At 34.5% G+C, this 24,322-nt stretch overlaps 1 protein-coding gene across 9 annotated transcripts in view; it reads left to right on the forward strand.

Annotated features, from left to right (window-relative positions):
* OSBPL8 (oxysterol binding protein like 8) overlaps positions 1-24,322 on the forward strand; it is a 154,415-nt gene that overhangs the window by 125,361 nt on the left and 4,732 nt on the right. For all 9 annotated transcript variants that reach the window (XM_059402420.1, XM_059402424.1, XM_059402426.1 and 6 more), the window contains 13 exons: positions 1,009-1,246; positions 1,843-2,027; positions 4,850-4,931; positions 5,452-5,550; positions 7,371-7,467; positions 9,514-9,612; positions 12,600-12,697; positions 14,381-14,470; positions 15,732-15,868; positions 17,413-17,598; positions 17,942-18,029; positions 21,618-21,723; positions 23,276-23,378. In XM_059402420.1, the coding sequence (XP_059258403.1) occupies positions 1,009-1,246; positions 1,843-2,027; positions 4,850-4,931; positions 5,452-5,550; positions 7,371-7,467; positions 9,514-9,612; positions 12,600-12,697; positions 14,381-14,470; positions 15,732-15,868; positions 17,413-17,598; positions 17,942-18,029; positions 21,618-21,723; positions 23,276-23,378 (1,608 nt within the window). The remainder of the gene's footprint in view (positions 1-1,008; positions 1,247-1,842; positions 2,028-4,849; positions 4,932-5,451; positions 5,551-7,370; positions 7,468-9,513; positions 9,613-12,599; positions 12,698-14,380; positions 14,471-15,731; positions 15,869-17,412; positions 17,599-17,941; positions 18,030-21,617; positions 21,724-23,275; positions 23,379-24,322) is intronic.

A 24,322-nucleotide genomic window follows, 5' to 3' on the forward strand; every position in this document is an offset into this window, starting at 1 on the left:
TTATAAAGGGAACAAAAGAAAATTAGTACTATAAAAATGAATTTTTATTAGAAATTCTTTGGTTAGGGGAGCCAGGGTGGCTTGTTCTATTAAGCATGCAACTCTTGTGGGACCAGCCCTACACCTGGCTCTGTGCTTAGAACAGAGTCTGCTTGAGATTCTCTTTTTCTCTCCTTCTGCCCCTGCCCCCACTCTCTCTCTCTCTAATAAATAAATAAATAAATAAAATCTTCTTTTTTTTTTTTTAAGTATCTTTTGTTAAAACCCAAACAAATGAATATTTTGGGGAAAAATTTTTACATTTTTTTTATTCTGGAAGTGAGGGGTTTTTTAAAAAATTCCTTTCTGAACAAATTATTAATCCTAATCACTGTAAGTAAGAATAGGATTGGGTATAGCAACTTAATCAATTTTAGTATAGGTTTATTTCTATAAACCAAAATTTCCATTAGCAATTCTTCCTGAACTTTTTTTTCAAGATTAAGCCTATGAGTCAAGTATTAAAGAGAGAGGATTACTTTTATATTTTCACTTATTTTGAGTGACTTTGGAGAGACCTTTATAGAGGGAAAGTCATAATTCATTTGAGCTCACTTGAGAATCTGATGACGTTGACTTGAAGTTTTTCTTTAGACCAGAAATGATAGTGAAGTTGATTCAAGTGAGGATGTTTATAAAACTAAGAAAAAAATATAACAAGGGAAAGTCTAAAATTTTGCTTTTTGAAGCTTTTAGCCCTAAGTGTTAAAGAGACAGAGAACTCAGAGTATTCTCTTTTAATATTTCCCAGGTTTTTATTTAAATTTTCTATGCCTTTATTTACTAATCTGTAAGGTAAGAATAATAATAATACTTATAGGCTTATTTTTGAGGGTTAACGGAGTAAAGTTGTGTAAACCACATAACAGTGCCTGACACTTAAAGTCTTAATAAATGTTTCAGATCATCTGATTTATAAATTATATATTCTTAATCTCCTTTATTCTTCCTCCTAATCCTTCCCTCAAGGTTAAATGATAGTGAAATTGAACGGCAACATTTTAAGGACCAAGATATGTACTCTGATAAATCCGATAAAGAAAATGATCAAGAGCATGATGAGTCTGATAATGAGGTGATGGGAAAAAGTGAAGAAAGTGACACAGATACATCAGAAAGGCAAGATGACTCTTATATCGAACCTGAGCCCATTGAGCCTTTAAAGGAGACTACCTACACTGAACAGAGCCATGAAGAACTAGGAGAGGTAAAAATCTGATTTTCATAAATTTTGTTTTTCTAATTCTTGGGAACTTCCAAGTGAGATTGAAGACATTTCTTTGACGTAGTGCTTATTTTTTGAAAGAAAATATTTGTATGATACCTATTTTATTTTTAAAATTGCATACATATGAAATATATCAGAATTTATAAACAAATATATATACTCTCACAAGTACCAATATATTCTATTAAATATAAAGTTTACATTTTCTTCAGTTTGTTTTTGAAATAGAATAGTACTGCTTGATGTCATTGCCAGGTACAATGTAAATTGCAAAGATACGTGAGCTTACAACTTTCTTGTTATTGCTAGTGCATAGAAGTAAGTACAGTATAAAATAATAGCATGTAATGAATTCTTTGTGTATATCCTTCCCTGTGATGTCTATTAACAACTACTATTTTTACTTAAATTTTATAGCTATAGTCTTACTACCTTATGAGTTATTTCCACTCATGTTAAGAATGCTTGAAATAGTTCTATAGCATATTCAGATTTCAACATCAAATGTCATATCTACATATCTAAAATGCCTGAAATAAATATAATATTTCAGTATTTTTTGTTAATTGCTAAAGGCAGGTGAGGCTTCTCAAACAGAAACTGTGTCTGAAGAAAACAAAAGCCTTATCTGGACCCTGCTGAAACAAGTCCGTCCTGGCATGGACCTGTCCAGGGTGGTTCTACCTACATTTATTTTGGAACCTCGTTCTTTCCTGGATAAACTTTCAGATTACTACTATCATGCAGATTTCCTGTCTGAGTAAGTAGATTCTTACTTTTTTTAGACTTTTTTTGTAGATATTTTGTAGATTTTTTAAAAGCAGAAGACACTTCATGGTTTTAAGAGATTTTTCAGAAGTCTATAAGTACAGTGATTATGTCTTACCAAAATCCATCTCTTATGAGATATCACTCTTCACTCTCTTCATCATTTCTACAGTTGACCTAAGTAAGTATTTAATACTTTGCTACAATGTTTCCATTTATGAAGTCTCATCGGAAGACAACATGCTTGAGGAAGACAGAGAGTCTACCCCTTTACCAACAGCACTGCTTGCTTCCTTTTTTAAAGATTTTATTTATTTATTTGACACACAGAGAGAGATCACAAGTAGGCAGAGAGGCAGGCAGAGAGAGGGGGAAGCAGATTCCCTGCTGAGCAGAGAGCCCAATGCGGGGCTTGATCCCAAGACCCGGAGATCATGACCTGAGCCAAAGGTGGAGGCTTTAACCCACTGAGCCACCTAGGTGCCCCCCACCCCCTTTTTAAACAGCACTGCTTTCTCAGGTTCCCTGACCTGTTCACTGTCCCAACATAGGAAGAGGTGATTGGGATTCCTTATGTTCCTCTTCCCCCACCCCTGCCTGGGTCGACTAAGCTCTTGTTCAGGTCCCATCCTGGGGCTTGTACTTTTGTTAACACGTATCTTCTCTACGTGCTCATGAGGCATGTGCAGCTTACCACAACCAGGCCAGTTGCTGGCTCATGATATAAATCCCCACTTCCATCTTTGCTTTTCTTTCTGCCAGCTGATCCTGGGTAAAATTTTGAGGAAGGCAGGCATAAAGAAGGTGGAGGAAGAGCCACCCCTTTCCTAGCAGTTTCCTGGAGAACCAGTGAAAGACATCAACTTTATGCATACCTTTCCAAGTTTTGCATGCTGCCCCCATTCCAGCTATTCAAGACACTGTGTTTTCTAGGATATAGAGATCTGGTACTATGACCTGATTTTTAGATTCTGCATCAATATCTGTATTCAGTTTAGTAATTACATTATTAGTCTACCAGTTACAATAATGAACATTGCAAAAAAAAATCATAAGCTAAATCAAAAGATAATTGAGAAACTGGGAGATTTTTGCAAATTAAGGCACACCCAAAGTGTTAATCTCCCTAAAATAAAAAGGGCTCTTAGAAATTTAATGAGATGATCAGCAACTTAATAGAAAAAGGAGTGGAGGAAATGACCAGAGTTTGAAAATGAATACAAACGGTCTTTAAACATCTCGCTCAAAATAAGAAAACTGCAGGTTCAAATTATGAGCTATTATTTTTTATCCATCACAGTGACTAAAATCCAAAAGCTTTTATACACAGGTTGTGCTTTACATCTTATTATAGTTCTTTTATCCGTCTAGAAATTCATTTCTCTCAGAGTATGAGGCAAGTTCCTATAAATCACAGTAAGATCTTCTTGCGAGAAGCCCATTTCCCAAATTGTTCTGGCTACACACACCATTGCCAAGGCTTTGTGGGGCAATGGGCACTTGTACTCTTCTGCTGCCTGATAAAAACTAGCACAGTGCTTTTGATGGGAATCCGGCAATATTTATCAGAATTATAGTTTCATTCAGTCCTTTGATACAGTAATCCTGCTTCTGGTAATAACTCCTACAGATATACCTCTCTGCATATTCAAAATGACATATATGCAAGATTGTTGCAGCAAGGCTAGTAATAGTAAAAGATTTGATAACTCAGGTATTCAGCCATAGTTGAGGTGGTTAAATATTGTATGATACTTTTATACATAAGAAGTCTATAACCTGATTTGGAGGGATCATTAGGATTATACGTGTGTGGAAAAAGCAAGGTCCAAAGAAATGTGTGTGGTTTGCTACCTTTTCTTTCACTTAAAAAATGTTCTGGCTATATAATTCTATTTGCTAATAAATAGTTAAATTATAATTATTATTCATATATATTATATGTTGTGTATGTATGAAAACTCAGTAGAATTCACTTGTGGCATACATGATCAGTGTTCTGCAGTGTTTATAGCAATAGCAAAAGGGCAAGGAGGGTAGCTGAGTAATGGCTTCTAAAAATTTCTTCTTTAAAATGAAAATTGTTCTTTGATTATCTGCTACACTGATAGATATTATTCACTGGAAAATCACTAAGAATAAGTTAAATCCTTTTTGATTGACTCAGTTATCTTAAAACTTCCATATTTGTAATATGAAACTTCTGTATTTTGTACTAGGAACTAAAAAAACATACAATCCTTTTCTTAATGGAGCATTTTTCATGGGAGAGATTAATATCAGCCTGTCGTCCTCCCTTCATGTAGGATGGCACTCACCAGTTACTGATCTCCTCTAACTAACATTAGTTACTGAGAACAAACTAAATCAAGTAGGGAGCTGAACACCTCTAATGAAACTGTTAATGAGACTGCTTGGCCCCATCGTTGTAAATGCTAGGAATCATGCAGTCCTTGAATCTCAAATGTGTTTATTTTTATTTATTTTTTTAATCATAATTTTTCACAGAACTCCTAGCAACATCTAGGGCTCTATGAACCCACTTGAAAAACCTTGGTTTGGAGAGTTTCCAAAAACTGCTTGAGCAAAGACCTGGGCAGTATATCACACAATAGGAAAAATGGGAAGAAAAGCAACCAGACTATGAAAAGTTATTCTTAAAGACTGATGTACATGTTTGTTTTTACTATCTCTTTTAAATATGACTTGGGTTTTCCAGTCATATCTCATACTCGGTTGTTTACTTGATAAGTAGAAGGGAGAATTTGTGATATATTTTGTGAAAGTTTAATGTATACCATTTTGGTTTTTTAGGGCTGCTCTTGAAGAAAATCCTTATTTCCGTTTGAAGAAAGTAGTGAAATGGTATTTGTCAGGATTCTATAAAAAGCCAAAGGTAATGTTTATATTTTATTTTCTTTAACCTTATATGAGCTCTTTATTATGTTATCTTTATTTATTGATAAGCATTACAAGGCCTCTTGAGTCAGCAAAATTGCAAACTACTTGATCATTTAGACCTATATTGTGGATTGAAGTGATTTCATTTTATTTCATTTTTTTATGTCTCTACTGTGAAATTTTAAATTTTTTTTTAAGATTTTATTTATTTGACAGAGATCACAAGTAGGCAGAGAGGCAGGCAAAGAAAGAGGAAGGGAAGCAGGCTCCCCGCTGAGCAGAGAGCTCAACACAGGGCTTGATCATGACCTGAGCCTAAGGCAGAGGCTTTAACCCACTGAGCCACCCAGGCGCCCCTCTACTGTGAAATTTCATATGGATAAATCCTACATGATATCGCTAAATCCATTTTGACTAGTTTAAACTATTTTGAATCTTTCAGATTTGTATTTTGAAACTTGTATTTTCTTTTCTTTTCTTTTCTTTTTTTTCTTTCTTTCTTTTTTTTTTACCAGGGACTGAAGAAACCTTACAATCCTATACTTGGTGAAACTTTCCGTTGTTTGTGGATTCATCCTAGAACAAACAGCAAAACTTTTTATATTGCTGAACAGGTATTAGAAGTGCATGTTACAGAAACAAAACTGGTTTAGAAGTTATTGGAATATTTTAATAAAGAATATTAGCTCAGTAAATTCACTGTTGCTTAATCTTTCTTACTAGTGAACATTTAATTAAGCATTAAACCTTTTAGTACTGAATACTACTAAATATCATATTTGTAAGTATTACAATTACGGTCATGGAATCCTGTGACCAAAAAAAAGCTTGTTTTTTTGTGCCTCCCCCTACCCACAACCAGATTTTGTTTCCTTTATGACCAAAATTGTCCAGTGGTTTCCTAGTTCCTAAATCATATTTACACCCATTTCTCTGGCATTCAAGGTCTTCCATATCTTTCTAAATTAATCTCAAATTAGATGCCTTTCTGAATCCTCTATAGTAATCAGACCTCTGCATTCATAATTAGATAGCCTGATCTTGTACTTTTTTGTCTCATTATTTTATAATTTAATTCTTCCATTCCAGTATTTTTTCTCAGCTGTTCTCCATCTAAACCAACCCTGACCCACTCCTCTTTCATGATCCCAGTGACTGCATCTCCCAGTGATTTCTAGCTTCTCAATCTTTTGTATTATTTTTTGTGATTATCCATTAAGCTGTTATTTTTAACGCACTGTTTAACTTTTTACAGACTGTTTACTTCCTAATTGAATTGTCAGCTCCTTGAAGGAATACCCTCTCTATAAACCTCTCTTTTTGTTGTATGCATAGTAGGCAGTCAGAAATATTTCTTAGTTTTAATCTTTCATTAATTTAGACTTACACACATTTATATTCATGATTCTCAATCTTTTACCCTCATCCTCCTTTGCCCCTGGTCCTGAGTAATACCACATTTTTTTCTCAATAACAATGACTCCTTACTGTAATTATTCTCACCTAGAGTGTAAGAAGGATGAGGATTATGTGTCATATGAAAAACCTTCCTCTTCCCTAGAGATTTTGATATACCTCTCAAGTGGAGACATTTTATCTGTGTATTAATTTTATAAAAATTGTTATATCACCTTGCATTTTATTTTACTATAATTCCTCACTAAATTGAGAAGCTTGAGAAGAGTTTGACTTTAGCTTTGACTAATTTCAGAAAACATAAGGGGGATGTATGTGTGTGTCTTAGATTACTAAAGTAACATATTTGTCAAAGCTTTTGTTTCCTGTTGCCTATTTTGTAATCCCTTTGAAGAGGAGCCACTATATTAGTTATCCATTGCTTATATAATCAATGACTGCCAAAACTTAATGGCTTAAAACAACAAACATTTATTAGCTTCTATAATGAAGTTTAGGAATCTGAGAGCTGCTTAACTGGATAGTTCTGGCTCAGGGTCTCTCATGAGAGTGCAGTGAAGGTGTCAGCCAGCTTCGTAATTATCTGAAGACTTACCTGAGTTGGAAGATTTCACTTCCAAGCTCATCACATGTCTTTTAACAAGAACATTCAGTTCCTTTCCACATAGGTTTCTCCATGGGATTGTTCACAACATGGAAGCTGGCTTCTCAGAGCTAATAATCTGAGAGAGCGAGAGACCAAATGGATCGTGTATTATAACTTAATTTCAGAAGTGACGTATGTCACTTTTACACAAAGTAACTTTGGTACAGTGTAAAAGGAGTCCACCTAATGGTGTGAATACCACGAAGTAGTTTCCTTGGGAGATACCTTGGAGGCTGGTTACTGTAGTCACCAACGTTTAATTTTACCACTTAACAAATACTGCTTCTTATTAGAGTATACTTTTAAGCTTTTGATAATAACACAATAATATGCTTATGTTATTATATTTACATTTTTTCCTGTGTTCAATAGGTGTCCCATCATCCACCGATATCTGCCTTTTATGTTAGTAACCGAAAGGATGGATTTTGCCTTAGTGGTAGTATCCTGGCTAAGTCTAAGTTCTATGGTGAGTTCTCCTTGTCTCAGTTTGCACCCTTTTCTGGAAGGTAGTATTTAAAAAAACAAAACAGAGGGCACCTGGCTGGCGTAGTCATTGGGCGTCTGCCTTCATTCGGCTCAGGTCATGATCCCAGTGTCCTGGGATCGAGCCCTGCATAGGGCTCCCTGCTTGGCAGGAAGCCTGCTTTTCCCTCTCCCATTCCCCCTGCTTGTATTGCCTCTCTCACTGTGTCTCTCTATCCAGTAAATAAATAAAAATCTTGAAAAAAATAAAATAAAAAAAGAAAACAAACATAGACTCCAATTTCAGATGTCTTAAGTTCTTCTAGATATTTAAAGAAAAATAATACCAAAAAAACTCCAAAAAACAAAACCACTGAACATTTTACAGAAAAAAGAAACATTTCTCAACTCATTATATCCTAATCCCAAGACCATATAGTACAAAGAAACTATAGATCATCGTCTCTCATGAATGTATATGTAAAAATCTTTACCAAATTAGTAACAAATCAGTATATATAAAGGGAGGTACACACACATGTAAAAGGATATGTTAAAAAGATATGTATCATGATCAGATTATCAAGGGGAGTTTCTCTTGGAGGTACAATGTTGGTATAACATTGAAAATCAGTGTAGTTCATATTAATTGAATGAAGGAAAACCATATCATTTTTTAAAATGCAGAAAAAGCTTTTGACAACTTTCAACACTCATTTATGATAAAAGCCCTCAACAAACTAGGATTAAAGATATCTGTGAAAAATATATAGCCAATTTCATACTCTTAAGGTGAAAACTAAGTAATTTTTAGTTAAGATCAGGTACAAGGCAAAAATGTTCACTCTCACTACTTCTGTACAAAATTGTATTAGAAGTCATAGCCAACGCAGCCTCAGGAATATACAAAAAATTACTAGAACTGATAAATGAATTTAATAAGGTTGGTGGATACAAGGTCAAAATACAAAAGCCAGTTGTATTTCTATATATTAAAAATGAACACAGAATGAAGTTTAAAAAATATCTTCAATTACAATAGTATGTGGAAAAATAAAATATTTAGAAATAAAAAATGTGTAAAACTTGTAAACACGGAAAAACTACGAAGCATTGCTGAGGAAAATTAAAGATTTAAGAACATAGTTACACTGTGTTCATATATTAGATTTTGAAAATTGTTACAGTGGTATGAAATGTTGATACAACAACATGGATGAATGTGAAAAACATTTTGCTGTGTAAAAGAAGTCAAACACAATAAACTGCATATTCTATGATACCATCTGTATAAATTCTAGAATAGGTAAAACTACAGTGACAAAAACCAAACCATTGGTTTCCTGGGACTGGAAGAAAGGATTGACTACTGAGAAGCAAGGGGGAGCTTTTTGGGGTGATGGCAAAGTTCTCTATCATAATTGTGTGATGATGGTTGCATGACTATATACAATTGCCAAGACTAATGAAATATCAGAGTAGGTCACATATTATATATAAATTTTGCCTCAATAAAACTGATGATGGGGGAAGAAAAATAAACATGGGAGAAAAGCTAGAAGATAATACCATGGAATTTTATCAATAATTGCATTTTGATGGGTTATGCTTATGTTTTCTTTTTTCAAATTATCTGTAATATTATTATGTCAGTTTTAAGTACTGAAAGCTTGGGACTTAACAATGTAATATACAGGTAAGAAATAATGTTTTTATTCAAACACAGATATGTTATTAAGCCATACCATGAAACAGTGTTTTGTTTATTGTATGTTCTATGTGTTTAAGATTTTTAAGAGCCTCATATAAAGTAACATAACATAATAAGCATATAACTGTACCTTTTAAAAGTACTCATTTTGTAAGACTAGGAATGTGGATCACATATGTTTTGGATATAAGATAACAAATACACATTTGGGCACCCTGAGATTGAGACATTTTTAAGACCGTCCACTGTAGATGTATGGTAAATGTCCTAAATATATTTTGTTTATTTTTAATTAGTTGCATTAGTTTTATGAAATTTAATACATGATATTTATTCTAGGAAACTCATTATCTGCAATATTAGAAGGAGAAGCACGATTAACTTTCTTGAATAGAGGTGAAGATTATGTCATGACAATGCCATATGCTCATTGTAAAGGTAAGTGGTTTCCATATTTGAGTTATATACTCTATAAACCTTTTTTAAGTAAAGTATATGGCTGTAATTTGTTGTGTTTTGTGATTGATCAAAATGTCCTTGGTTTATAGATATTTAAGATTATTGCTGTCGTCTACCGAATATTTCTGTGGTGAATTCACCTACAACAGACTTCTATGACACATATTTTGGTTGGAAAAGACTGAGTTATAATAGTGGAATTCCATTTACCTAATGTACCCGTTTTAAAATTTGATGAAACTGCCTGTTATTTCAGAATCTTACTAAAAATGATTTTCGTTTTCTTGCACCTCCACCTCTTTTTAAAATGTTAATTTGCTTCTTTTCAGTATGCTAACTCCTTTAAAAAATTTTCTTATCTTCACTTGGCAATTTCTTTCTTTTTTTTTTTTTTTAAGATTTTATTTATTTATTTGACAGAGAGAGATCACAAGTAAGCAGAGAGGCAGGCAGAGAGAGAGGAGGAAGCAGGCTCCCTGCTGAGCAGAGAGCCCACCACGGGACTCTATCCCAGGACCCTGAGATCCTGACCTGAGCTGAAGGCAGCGGCTTAACCCACTGAGCCACCCAGGCGCCCCACTTGGCAATTTCTTAAAAACTAATGTATTATACTTTTCCCCATTATTCAAGACACAGATAAAGATACTATCATTTACGACAGACCAGGGACCCAGCCGTTCTGTGCACCTTACATTTACAAACTCATTTAATCATTTCAGCAGCCCTATAAAGTAGGTAATATTGTCTCTTTTATGAATGTGGAAATTGAGGCATATCAGAGGTTAATTTGCCTGAGATCAAACAGCTAGAATGTTGCAGTCAAGATCTCTGTGACCTACACTATTAAGCTGAATGGCATCAGCTTCAACACTCAGTTTGGTCATTATCTGTATAATCCTTTGCAACCCACTTTTTTTTTTTTTTTTTTTAAGATTTTACTTATTTGTCAGAGAGAGCATGAGCACAAACTGGGAGAGTGGCAGGCAGAGGTGGGGGAGAAGAGCCTGATGCGGGCTTTGAGCCCAGGACTCTGGGATCATGACCTAAGCCAAAGGCAGACACTTAGCCATCTAAGCCATCCAGGCTTCCCTGCAAACCATTTTTGAAAAATAACTTTTTTGAGTAATGATTATCCTCTTTTAGGAACAGATTCATGAAAACATGGATTACTTAATGTGGCCTCATTTCACAGATGTAGAAACTGAGAGAGTTAAGTATCTTATCTAAGGCCAAACCAGTGAGAATGCTGAGACTCAACTCCAGGCTTGTTTACTCCCATCCACTGTAACATGGACTTACCCTATTTGAAGTAAAAGAGTGGCCACCTTGTGGCCTCAGGCTAGATAATTCTTAGAGCTTCATGTGTGGTTCTTGAAATAGGCATGAAGTGAAATATCTGAAATTATGAACTAAATTGATAAGTGTATTTTAAAATCTTTTATCATTTAGAATATAACCCCTCGTGGATGAGCATAGGAAATAATTATTGTTTTTTACCCTTGTGTATTTTCTATGATGTTCTCCTCAAATCATTAATTTCACAAATTGTTTTACAAAGTGAGTTCCATACGGGACTGGAAGAGATTATGCTGAGTGAAATAAGTCAAGCAGAGAGAGTCAATTATCATATGGTTTCACTTACTTGTGGAGCATAACAAATAACATGGTGGACATAGGGAGATGGAGAGGAGAAGGGAGTTGAGGGAAACTGGAAGGGGAGATGAACCATGAGAGACTATGAACTCTGAAAAACAACCTGAGGGTTTTGAAGGGGCAGGGGGTGGGAGGTTGGGGGAGCCTGGTGCTAGGTATTAATTATGGAGGGCATGTATTGCATGGAGCACTGGGTGTAACAATGAATTCTGTTACATTGAAAAGAAATTAAATTTAAAAACAAACAAAACAAAAACAAAGTGAGTTCCATAACCAGGTAAGTATGAGACACATCCTATAGTCTGTTCCTTCTTGGAAATTAACATTATTCATTTGCATATTAAAAGCTCCCTTAACAGTTTAGTCCAAGAACAAGTCATGCACATACACACTCTTAAACTTTAACAAAGTTAAATGAATTTTCTCAACTTTTTTAGCCACAGAACCTATCTTGAGGGATTTTTTTTTTTTTACATGTTTGTCTTACTTCTATAGTTAATTCTTGTGATTAGCAGTACTTATGTTGGGTAAAGTCACCACAAACACATTTTAATGAATATTAAACCATTGCCCCTAGGGCAAACAAAAAATTAGGGTTACTTTGAGTCATCTCTTCATCAATCAATATCTAACCTTGTTTCTATTTAAAGACACCTTATTGTATATCATTGACTCAGTAACATTAAACTAACAGCCAAACAGCACTCTAACTCATGCCCGAACCAAGCTTTGACACACATTTTCTCCATAAGGTACATTATAACCTTCTATGCTTAGGAATGCTAGACAGCATTTTAGCACTATATTTGGAGGTCATTTTAAACTGTAAAATTACCAACAAAAATCACCAAACTGTGAAGAATGTGGCTCCTAAAAATACCGCAGAAAAGGCACTTGTTTACCAAATGAGGGATGAAACCAGAAGGCACTGTTAACCTTGTTCAGCCTCAGCTGGCAATTTGCACATAGGACCACTCTAATTTTTCACGACTCTGCATATTTATGAAGGACTACAAAAGTGCTGTGAGTATTTATTTTGGAATTGCTAACATGTTTTAGTGAGAATTTGAATTTGCAAATAATTGGATCTACAAATGGAGTGGAATCTGCAAATAATTGTATCCTCTGTTACCTATTTAAGTCCTACAGAAACAACTCTGTGTATGTGACAGGTTGTTATGGGGTGGGACAAAATACCCTTGAATTACGGGTTTCTCCTAGAAGGAGAATAGATTGTAAAGTTTTGCTTGTTATTATTAGCCAGCATCTCTCTTTAACCTTTTGTCAAAATTTTTTTATTTTGTTTTCTTTAGGAATTCTTTATGGCACAATGACATTGGAGCTTGGTGGCATAGTCAATATTACATGTCAAAAAACTGGATACAGTGCAATACTTGAATTCAAACTAAAGGTTAGTACAGATAGAAGGTGTCACCTAATTAAAGAGGATCTGTGCTATAGATACTGAACAAAGAGCACAGTTTAACTCCTTAAAAAATAAATTTAAGAACCAAAATTCATCAGAGGGCAGCTTTGGCAGATCCAAATCAACAGAAGGTCTTCATTTTTTATTTATTAATTTTAATTAATAAAACTATTGGTATTTTATGAGAGGTGAGGTATATGAAGTGAATGGATAGAAATTTCTCAGTAAATTAAAGCATTTCTTTACAGATACCACAAAGTAGGTATCAACTTGAGCTAAAGTTATATACACAAAGAGTTGTATTGTATTGGTTACTATTTTTGCCTAACAATTTACTCAGACTCACAACCTTAAAAACAACCTTGCTCTGATCTGTAGGGGTATTATCAGTAGGGAGCCTATCAGGAAGGAACTTGGACAGAGCATATTGGGGATGGCTTATCTCTGCCACATAATGTTTGGGGCCTCAGGAAGACTTGCAGGTTGTGAGTGACTCAACAGCTGGGGCTGAGATTATCTGAAGACTCATCACTTACATGTCCTGTGAATGGGTTAGAGGCAACTTAAAGACTAGGACTGCTGATCTTAACACCTGTATGTATGGCCCTTCCATGTGGCTTGGCTTCCTTACAGCACAGTGGCTTCAGGGTAGTCAGGCTTCTTACTTGGGAGCTCATGGTTCCAAGTGCAGGTGTTCTTGTGAGCGAGGTAGAAACTGCATTGCCATCCATGACCTGGTTGCAGAAAAATCAAATTATATCACTTCCACCATTTTCTGTTAATTGAAGAGTTCTAAACCCACCCAAATTCAAGGGGAAAGGATGTAGACCCCACTTCTCAATGGGAAGATGGTTGTATTTTGAAGATTTTGTCTGCCTCTAAGTGGAAGGGAAATTTAAGACCTTTTCATTGTGGCAGTTGTTGATTTAGGACAATACATATGTTCAGATAAGAATATTTCTATGAACTGTTTATTATTTGTTACTAAATTTCTTCTATTTTGATATCCAACTGATCCAGTGACTAATCAGCAGCTTTGTTCTGATAAAAAGTGTCTCTTCAGTATTATTTGGTGCAGTGCCCTTTTTTTTTAATCTTAGCAGATTTTTTGCTTGTATGCTGATAATGATGTCTGAAAATAATGACTAAAGATGTCTTAAGTAATTTCTGACACCTTTAAGGGCTAGATTGGAACATCAAAATTTTGTTACTGATGAGAGACATCAGTAAGGCAATATAATAACTCAAAGTGTATTTCTTCTAATTTGATTTTTAGAGGATTTTTTGGTTAATTATTATTTTATTGTTGTTTTGAAGGAAGGGCTATTCTAATAGATGAATTGTTTATTAGACAAGTCCACTGACTATTATTTAAATAGACTACAACATTGATGAACCAGAGTTGAGTCAGAAGAGAGCAAAGGGGGCATGAGTCCTCATTTGTGATCTTTCTCACTACGTTTATTTGGACTTCATACACTGTGTTTTTACCTTTTTCCCCCCACAAATTCCAGTTTCTTTTCATGGAACATTTCTAACTAAAATTTCTCCCTTTTTGCCTTCAGTAGCACTCTAACTATACAATTACATCTTTCATTCTTTTTTGTCTACATTATATATAAATATGTTAAAAGCAAAATATTTCTTAATATTTTTCTCTTTTAAAAGCCATTTCTAGGCAGTAGTGACTGTGTTAATCAAATATCAGGGAAACTTAAATTGGGAAAAGAAGTCCTAGCTACTTTGGAAGGCCATTGGGTAAGTATTTTTGTATTTCAGCTTTAGAAAAAGAATTTTATTCTGTGAAAAAAAATAAAAATCACATTTTATAAGTTCACTTATTCCATTACTAAAAACATCATCACTCTTCAACATAAGCTTCAGCTTAACAAATATTTTGGTATTGAACTGTTATCAACAGTATTTAGTTTCATGTAATACTTTATCTTTCCAAAACTTTAATTCAATAAAAATAGCTAACACTTGCCACTTAAAATGTACTGCACTAAAAATGTTACTCTTATTAATTCATTTAATACTAAATAATTGTATGAGGTGGGTTCTGTTAACTGTCTCTGTTTTACAGAGGAGGACACTGAGGCACAGAGAGTTTAATTTGCTCAAAATGATGGAGCAATATTCCAGCCCATGCTCTCTGGCTCCAGGGCTGTGCTTCTACTCAGAGCAGTATACTGCCTCTCACCTTGAAGAAAGAGGCATTTCCAGTTAGAGTTACATTTCCTTTTGAGGAACATGGAAAGGATACAGTGGTATTTGAGAGCAATGGTTTTTCTTTCTTTCTCTACTGACGTAAATTCACATTTATGTAATTTTGTTAAGAGGAGCTTAAATGAGTGAGAAGGATATATCATGGTACTGGCTAGATGCAGTCTCTGTGAACACGGAGTATATGCTATTTTCCACATTGTAATAAGCAGAAAATGATGAGAAGTATGATGAGAAAATGAAATTGAATCTAGAGACTCAATTAAGAGGCCACATATGCTCTGTAATTTTAAAAATTTACTTCTACCCAAAAATCATTTGGAAAAAAGATAAAAATATATTTTTAAAGAAATGAAATTTCTAAGATTGTGCTAAAATTTTTAATGCTAAGAAAAGCTTGTTGAGGTTTTTGTATATATTGAGTACATAGATAGTCAACAGCATCTCGTTGTAGTTCTAGCAAATATTGTGCTCTACTTTGACAGTTCTGAAATGGTTGTTGAGGTTTTTCAAGTAATTGTTTGAAATTTGTTTATTAAGTAAAACTTGTGAAATCTCATGAACTTTTTGTGTGTTGAAATTTTTTTAATGACTAGTATTACATATTTAATGATTTTATAAAATGACGAGATTTGGGACCTTTAGAAAAGTGCTAGTTGTGTTTGTTTTAAAAATGTGTTAAACTGTGGGATTACATCAGGAAGAAAGTATTATTATATTGTTATACAAGATAAATAATCCTTTTCAAATAATGAAAATTCTCTACATTAATTTTTAATTTCTTTAAATGTAGGATAGCGAAGTTTTTATTAATGACAAAAAGACTGATAATTCAGAGGTTTTCTGGAATCCAACACCAGACATTAAGCAGTGGAGATTAATAAGGCACACTGTAAAATTTGAAGAGCAGGGAGATTTTGAATCAGAGAAGTAAGTATACCATTTGTCAGCTAATGTCATGAATATTATTAAAGAGTGTTTTTTAGTCCCTCAATAGTATGGACACTTTTCTCTGTCAGTTTTCAGTCACATTTTAATTCAGCAAAGTAATTTAACATTTTTGGGATGTGTTAGGACTTTTTTTTTTTTAATATATGTGAATGTCAAATAAATACACAAATCATACTGGTTTTCTGCAGTTCTAAACTAAAGCTTCCCATTTTTTCCTTTCTCTTCTTACCTGCCCCAGGACCTATTAAAAACAAAAATAATATACTTATGTTCTCTTTGTATAAAATCATGGGACTAATTATTCTTGGTTTTCAAAATAAAAGAATTATGTCACAGGATATGCAGGCTTCTAGAGGACTTACATTAGTTGGGTAATAATTACCAGTATAGTTTCTGTTCTTAAGTTGTGAAATTCTTGTTGATCTCTTATACTTTTGAACCAAAAATATTGTTTAAGTATTGCCCAGTTCTATTCTTATTGTATATTTCTTTGTGTTAGAAGTTTTCTATGTAAGAGACACTCTACCAGGTACTTTATATACATTACACAATTTAACTCTCACTACATGTTTTCATATGCATATCATTCTCATACCTCATTGTCATGAGGATTCATGTCTGTGTACTTTCCTTCTACATTCAAAATTGAGGTTGTCAAAAATGGAAGAATATGTATGTACCTGTTCTAAAAATTGTTTCAGCTATAACCACATGATGCTCTCTATCAAGAGTAAAGCTTTGCCAAGGCATACAGCAATTTTTGAGGTGTGAATTTAATTTAACATATTTTAAAGATGAGGAAATGAGTCTTGGGATAAGTAACTTTTAGTTCACCAGCCAAGAATTCATCCCAACTCTGATTCCAAAGCCTGTGTTCTTTCAGTCACAACATGCTGTCTTCCTAGGTAGATGGAATATAGATAGTATATTTTTATTTGATAAAAAAAACTAACCTTTAAAAAAAACTAAACTAAATTTTAGTAGGGAAAAAGATTTCACCTCAGTCTTTTCCATTATATCATTGGTTCTCAACACTGGCTACACATCAAAATCACCTGGAAAACGTTTTAAAAACCAATACTTGGGCCTACCCCCAAGGTTTTGATTCTAAAAGTTCCTGATGATTCGTGCATCCAAGGTTGAGAAGCATGCATTACAGTATTGGATCTTTGAAGCCAGTGAGTCTTAAACAGTGATAAGAATCATCCAGGGAGCTTAAAAATATAGATTCTCCAGGCTTCATTGTATTCTTATCATCTTGGATCAGCACCATTCATTGCCATATGTTTAAGAACCCAGGTAATATTTCTCTCCTGGTGAGAAAAAAAATTAGTCTCCACTGTGATCTCTCTACTCAAGGCACCACTTTTTATCTCTTGACACATTTTGATGCCTGTGAGCATAAGCTTTTTCAAAGCCCCAAACCCACATGGGTACCATTTTTTCTCAAGGGGATTCAAGCCTATTCTATGTAGATTTGATTTTTCTCTTGCTCTTTATTGCTGTTTTTGCAAACGATTTAGACTCTGGCAGCGGGTAACTCGAGCCATAAATGCTAAAGACCAAACGGAAGCTACTCAGGAGAAGTATGTTTTAGAAGAAGCTCAAAGACAAGCTGCCAGAGATCGGAAAACAAAAAGTGAAGAATGGATATGCAAGTTATTTGAGCTTGATTCACTCACAGGGGAGTGGCATTACAAATTTGCAGAGTAAGTAATTAAAAAGAGTATATTACAAACAATAACCAACATAGTTTTTTGCCTTTATTTCTGTAATTTTTACTGTTAGTTGAAGTAGTTTTTCATTAAGCCACATATATAAATTAGTATGAGATTTTTAAACTTGATGTTCCATTCATTATAAATTTGACCCCATGAAAGTAGTCTACAAAATAAGCTGAGGATGAGAAGATTAGATATGACAAATCTTAATCTTAAAGCTAGGTTCATAATTGCTAATGTAAATCTATTTATAGAATACATTTTTGGCAAAGTATTTGAGTGTTTTGTTCAGTTATTAAACAAGTGGGAATTTTTTTTTTCATTTTTTCAGTACTAGACCATGGGATCCACTTAATGATATGATACAGTTTGAAAAAGATGGTGTTATCCAGACCAAAGTAAAACACCGCACTCCAATGGTATGTAATAAAATAACAAGACCTGCTAGGCATGCAAATTTTTCTTTTAAAGATTTGTTTGTTTGTTTGTTTGTTTGTTTGTTTTAGAAAAAGAAAATGAGCAAGGCAGAGGGAGAGAGATTCCTCCCTGAGCATGGTACCTGACTCAAGGCTTGATCACAACCTGAGCCAAAACGAGGAGTTGGACTCTTAACCAAGTGTGCCACCCAGGCACACATTGGTACACAAATTTTTAAAACCCTTAGTATCTTTGGCCACCAATGTTTAAAACTTGGCTTCAAAATTTAAAATTTGGGGTCAGCAAAATGGCAGAGTAGGCGGCTCCAAGCCCTTGTCCCTTCAAAGAAACAAAAAAGCAAGCAAAAATGATCAGAACCAAATTTTCCAAAACTATGGAAAATAGTCAGAAGTTTGCAGCAACAAAGTGAATGCTAAATCAAGACAGAGGTGACCTCAAAGCCATAGGAAAGCTTTATGGCATTTTTATTTATCCTTACCCTAACTCCTCATGGGTGCCTTGGTAGTCTTGAAGGGTCCCCAGATTCCCAATGTGAGACGTGGTTCCAGAGGGAGCAGAGCAGACCTTATTCACAAATTTTGTTTGTCTGTTGTAATCTCTCTGGCAGCTACCTGAAGGATGCCTTGTTGTCACTAACTCAGAGCTCCAGCACGAAGGCTGCAGGCATTGCTTGGAATTGCTGTGAGCCATACTGAAAGCCTGCGCAATCCTAGGGCAAAAGATTACCACTGAAACAAAATAATAGACTGTGGAAGGCCAGAAGGCCAGAAACAAAAGCTAGGGAAAGAATCTTTGGGAAATTAGGGAATCAGGGATTTTAGAAAACCATGGAAATGTCCAAGGCAAAATGCTTTTGCTCAAAAAAGACATGTGCAAGCCTGACTTAGTGTTGAAAGAGAGCCGTTACACAGAGCCAGTCTGCTAAGGCTAGGAGAGTTGTTTTGTTTTGTTTTGTGTGGTTGTTTTTGTTTTTGTTTGTTTAGCTACTGGTGTTCAAGGAAGCTTCTGTCAAAATGCTAGCTGAACACAAGCTAAGGAACAGAGATTTCAGTAACCATGAAGAAGGAATACAGTCTTCGCAAAACAATTTAGAGACTTTACTGAACAAATGGGGTACTGTAGCTTTCATCAGTCCAGAAGAGAGCAAGCCCTGGGGAAGGTGGAGAATATGATTTCCTGAATTACTACATTATAACAATCAGATTCTGGTTTTCCATAAAAAATAACAAGGCATACAAAGAAGCATGAAAGCATGACCCATTAAAAGGAACAGAATAAATTGACAGAAACTATCCCTGTTGAAATCCAGACATCAGGCTCAGCAGACAGAGTTTTTAGAACAGTTGTCTCAAATGTGCCCACAGAGTTAAATGGGAACAAGAACAAAGAACTAAAGAAAACCAAGAAAAAGATGCATAAACAAAATTAGAATGTCAATAAAAAGAAATTATACAAAGGACCAAATTCTGAAGCTCAAAAATAGAATAACTAAAGTGAAAAAGAGGCTACTGGACTGAGGGGAAGAGAGAATGGGAAGTTCTTGCTTAATTATTAGTCTCTCTTTGAGATAATGAAAATGTTTTAGAAGTAGCTGTGACATTTGCACAATACTGTGAATCTACTTAATATTACTGAATTGTACACTTAAAAGTGACTAAGATGGAAAAATTTATTATATATATATGTATATCTGTACACATACATGGTATCACTATTTAGAAATTGTAAAACATTTTAGGGGTGCCTGGGTGGCTTAGTCATTTAAGCATTTGACTCTTGATTTTGGCTCAAGTCATGATCTCAGGGTTGTGAGATCAAGCCCTGAATCGGACACCATGCTAGGCATGGAGCCTTCCTAAGATTTCTCTCTCTCTTTCTCCTCTCTCTCCCCAATCTCCGTCCTTCCCTCCCTCTCTTAATAATGAATTTTTAAAAAAATAAATTTTAAAACATTAAAAATTTTTTTTTCTTTCTTTAACAATGTTAACATGATAGAGACAGGGCATCCGTATTTCCTCCTAAAGGTGGCATTTACTGAGAGATCAATTGCTGACTCCCTTTGTCATTTTATTTCTTTTTTTTTTTTTTTTAAATATTTTATTTATTTATTTGACAGAGAGAAATCACAAGTAGATGGAGAGGCAGGCAGAGAGAGAGAGAGGGAAGCAGGCTCTCCGCTGAGCAGAGAGCCCGATGCGGGACTCGATCCCAGGACTCTGAGATCATGACCTGAGCCGAAGGCAGCGGCTTAACCCACTGAGCCACCCAGGCGCCCCACCCTTTGTCATTTTAAATACTTCTCACCAGTCTTTATCAGTTTCCAGTTTGAACTACTCTAAGAATGTGGATTTGGATTCTAATCCTATAATGTTCAGTCCCTATGACTTGAAGTAGGGCATAGTTTAAGCTGAATCTAGAACCTGTCTGCTCATTGCTTATTTTCTGTAATAAAATTATAGAAATTTTATTTGAATTTCAGTCTTTTGAATAAGATTTTGCAAAAGAATAGATAATTGATGGATAATTCCTATTTAAAATAGTATGAATAGAATCTAGGAGTTATGATAACTGGTTCCCAGTTTTTCTAAACAAATAAATTACCTTACCCTTTTGATTCTAGTTTCTTCTCTTGAATTTGAGTTTTTAACCTTAGGATTGACCTCCAAAATTGTAAGCCTATTAATAGAGTCTAAAGTACATTATTTTAAGAAAAATTTAGTCTTAGTTGATCATTTGATATACTTCTGAATCTTGTGCATGCATTCAAATACTTTCTATAAGGTTTTTTTTTGTTAATTTTTTGTTTTGTTTTCATGTTACTCTCTGAAAGTTTAAATCATGCTCTGCAATGGAGCACCGGGGTGGCTTAGTTGGTTAAGTATCTGTCTTCATCTTAGGTCATGATCTCAGAGTTCTGGGATTGAGTCCTATGTCAGGCTCCCTCCTCAGTGGAAGTCTGCTTCTCTCTCTCCCACTGCCCCTCCCCCTGCTTGTGCTTGCTAACGCATACACTGTCTCACTCAAATAAAACTTAAAAAAAAAAAAAAAAGATGCCTTCTACATTATCCAGTATTATTAAAAGTAAGTGAATAATTTTATGGGAAACCCAGCATTATTCAAGGGAATGTTTCTAATGTTGAGAACAAGATAAATACAATTGAAAAAGAACACTTTTATTTGACATTGAACTAGAGATATTGATTGATGCAGTTAGAAGTATGGGGGGGAGCCTATATTCATATTTTTTTGTGTATAGAAATGTCTCTTAAAGGATAGACAGAGTAATAGTAAGTATTTTTGTTGATAGAGTTCAGGAGTGAAGAGAAACTCTTCATTGCATATTTTTTAAATTTTTTTTTGTTGTTTGTGCCAAATTAATGTTTTTTGTTTTAATTTAATAATTTGATTGTCTAAGTGTATCACATCTTCTTAAGTTTTAATTACACTATTTCATCTCTGTTTTTATTTCAGTGTACTGCACCCATGAATAGATAGTTTGACAGTTACACAACATTGATCTTTAATTTAAAAATTCATTGCAAATTCACATAGCATGGGTTCTTTTTCAGGTTAGTGTCCCAAAAATGAAACATAAGCCAACCAGGCAACAGAAGAAAGTGGCAAAAGGCTATTCCTCCCCAGAACCTGATATCCAGGACTCATCTGGAAGTGAAGGTAAAAATATTTACTACCGACTGTTCACTAAACTTTTAAAAGGATATTACTGTAAAAAAAGGGGGGGGATATTACTATATTATGTTTAATATATGAAAAGTATTTATCGTATTTAAATCAAGTTAATGTAGGAGTTTGGAGACAGAGGTGGTTTGCAAAAAAAGCTATTTTAGGTTATAAATAAATTTCAAGACCAGGTCACAAGGGAAAGGCAAGAGAGAACATGAAAATCAAGAACCACACTGTAGTACTAATTCTTCTGTCTTGTTAGCTTCTGAAAAATTGTTGATGGTTTCCTAGATTCAATGCAGGAAGCAATTTTTGAGCTTTGAACTCATTTCCATGCTTCAAAAAAAGTTTTCCATTTTTAGAATAAATTCTTGTAGTGTTTAGAAGTTACAGACAAGTAAAAATATAACTATATCAAAATTATGGACTAAATTAAATAGTATGCCATTCTTGTTCAAGTCAGATAATGTGTAAAATGTCTTGAATTACACTGAGATATAATCAAGAAAGGATTCGGGTAATATCTGAGAAAATAAAGCTGTAGTTCTCTACTAAGCTCACACTAAGCTGGGTAGCTTATTTTTACAGAGATTACACTAGAAGTGAATAAATGATGAATGCCAGGAAGTTAGTAGACAACAAATAACAGTTTAAGGGAGAGGGAGCTGAATTCAGTTTGAGGAAAGTTCTTAGAGGAACCCTGGTGAATTATTAGGACTTCTAATGGATTATAGCAATCTAGGCTTAAGGGGTGTATGTGGGGGGGTAAGATTTCCAGTGTAAAAAAAAAAAAAAACAATAAAAGTTTAAAAATATGAGTCACAGGGTACTGGTGTGCTAGAGGGGGCAGTAATGGTTATGCTGTTTTGTTCCCATTTTATAGAAAAGGAAATTGAGACACAGATTTACCTGCTCAGGGTCACATATCCCATAAGCAGTATGTATATGTAATATATAACAGATATTTTGGTTCCCTGATTCACTCTCTTACTCACTCCACTATTTACCTGTAATTTATCAGCTGACATTCACTGAGTACTTACTTAATATGTGCCAAGCTAGATATAATACACTGTACTATCACCATGTGACTTTGCGTGGCTTTATTGTTATTCCTATTTTACAAAAGAGAAAGCTGAGACGTGGAGAGAGGTTAAGATCTGAACAAAAACAGAAAGGAAGGAATGGATATAAGGTTTGATGAGGGAAAAAATACAGTGTACTGGTTGACAATAAAAATGTATAGAAAAGGTATACATATGTTTTTAATGAATTCTTGTCTATTTTAATGAGTTTTAAAAAACTGATGCCATCTAAAATGTAACTAATTTCTGGTTACTTTAAACATATTTGTAGTTTTCTAGTTTTGAAGTGATATGATTGAAACTTTAAAAATGCAGAGTATTAGTACGTTACTCTCTAAGTCATAAAAGTAATGCCTAGGAAAATTTTACTGTACAAGAATCATTAAGCTGAAATATAAATTGTTTATAATTAAATGTGGTCGCTATTTTCACCAGTTTCATTCCAAATGTCTTTTCAGCTCAGTCAGTAAAACCAAATACAAGAAGAAAGAAAGGGATAGAACTGGGAGACATTCAAAATTCCATCGAATCTATAAAACAAACACAGGAAGAAATTAAAAGGTAATTATATGGACAGTGGCTGTTCATTTAAGTCTAGAGGAATAGTTAAGAATCCTGTTATGTAGGAAATTATATGTAAACTTTACAGTTTTATAACATTATTGGGCCAAAATAGAACCTTGGCTTCTATTGCCTGATTACTAACGCTTATGAAATTCCTTCACCACTAAAATATGGGGAGAAAGTGGTGGTTTTTTCTCACCTGTGAGGGCAGAATTAGAATCTTACTGTTGTAGGGGCACCTGGGTAGCTCAGTGGGTTAAGCCTTTGCCTTCGGCTCAGGTCATGGTCTCAGGGTACTGGGATCGAGCCCCATATTGGGCTCTCTGCTTAGCAGGGAGCCTGCTTCCCTTCCTCTCTCTCTCTGCCTGCCTCTCTGCCTACTTGTGATCTCTGTCTGTCAAATAAATAAATAAAATCTCAAAAAAAAAAAAAAAAGAATTTTACCCCTGTAGCATACTAGAAATATAGCTGGGTTAGGTGTGAAAGTGGGCTGGTTTCTGAGAAAGTCAACTAACAAAGTTTTCTGCAATAGACTTCTTGACATTCCTAACTTGAAAGATGCTACATAGGCACTTCATATGCTAACAAAATGTTAACTTAGTCATGAAATGAGCTTATGCCATCCTCATGCTATACTAAATGCTTTTGGCTAAAAACACAGAAAAACTGGTTAGTGAAGACACCCCACCCCACTCTCACCCCAATTTCTTCTATTAATGTGTTTTACCAGTATAGAGAAAGAAAGGAAGCAAATGAACAAGTAGGTTCATTCATTTATAAATCTAATTAGATTTACTAACATTTCTCATTACTCACCATGCCCTGTAGTTAGTAATCTCTCCACTTTTCTTGTACAGTCCTCCATACATAATGCTTTTGAGCATTTACTAGACTACAGAGTTGTTACTGTGTGTGTCTGCTGACCTTGCCCCCACTGCCCC

Source organism: Mustela nigripes, chromosome 6 (assembly GCF_022355385.1).
Source record: "Mustela nigripes isolate SB6536 chromosome 6, MUSNIG.SB6536, whole genome shotgun sequence".
In the NCBI taxonomy this organism is placed as follows: Eukaryota; Metazoa; Chordata; class Mammalia; order Carnivora; family Mustelidae; genus Mustela; species Mustela nigripes.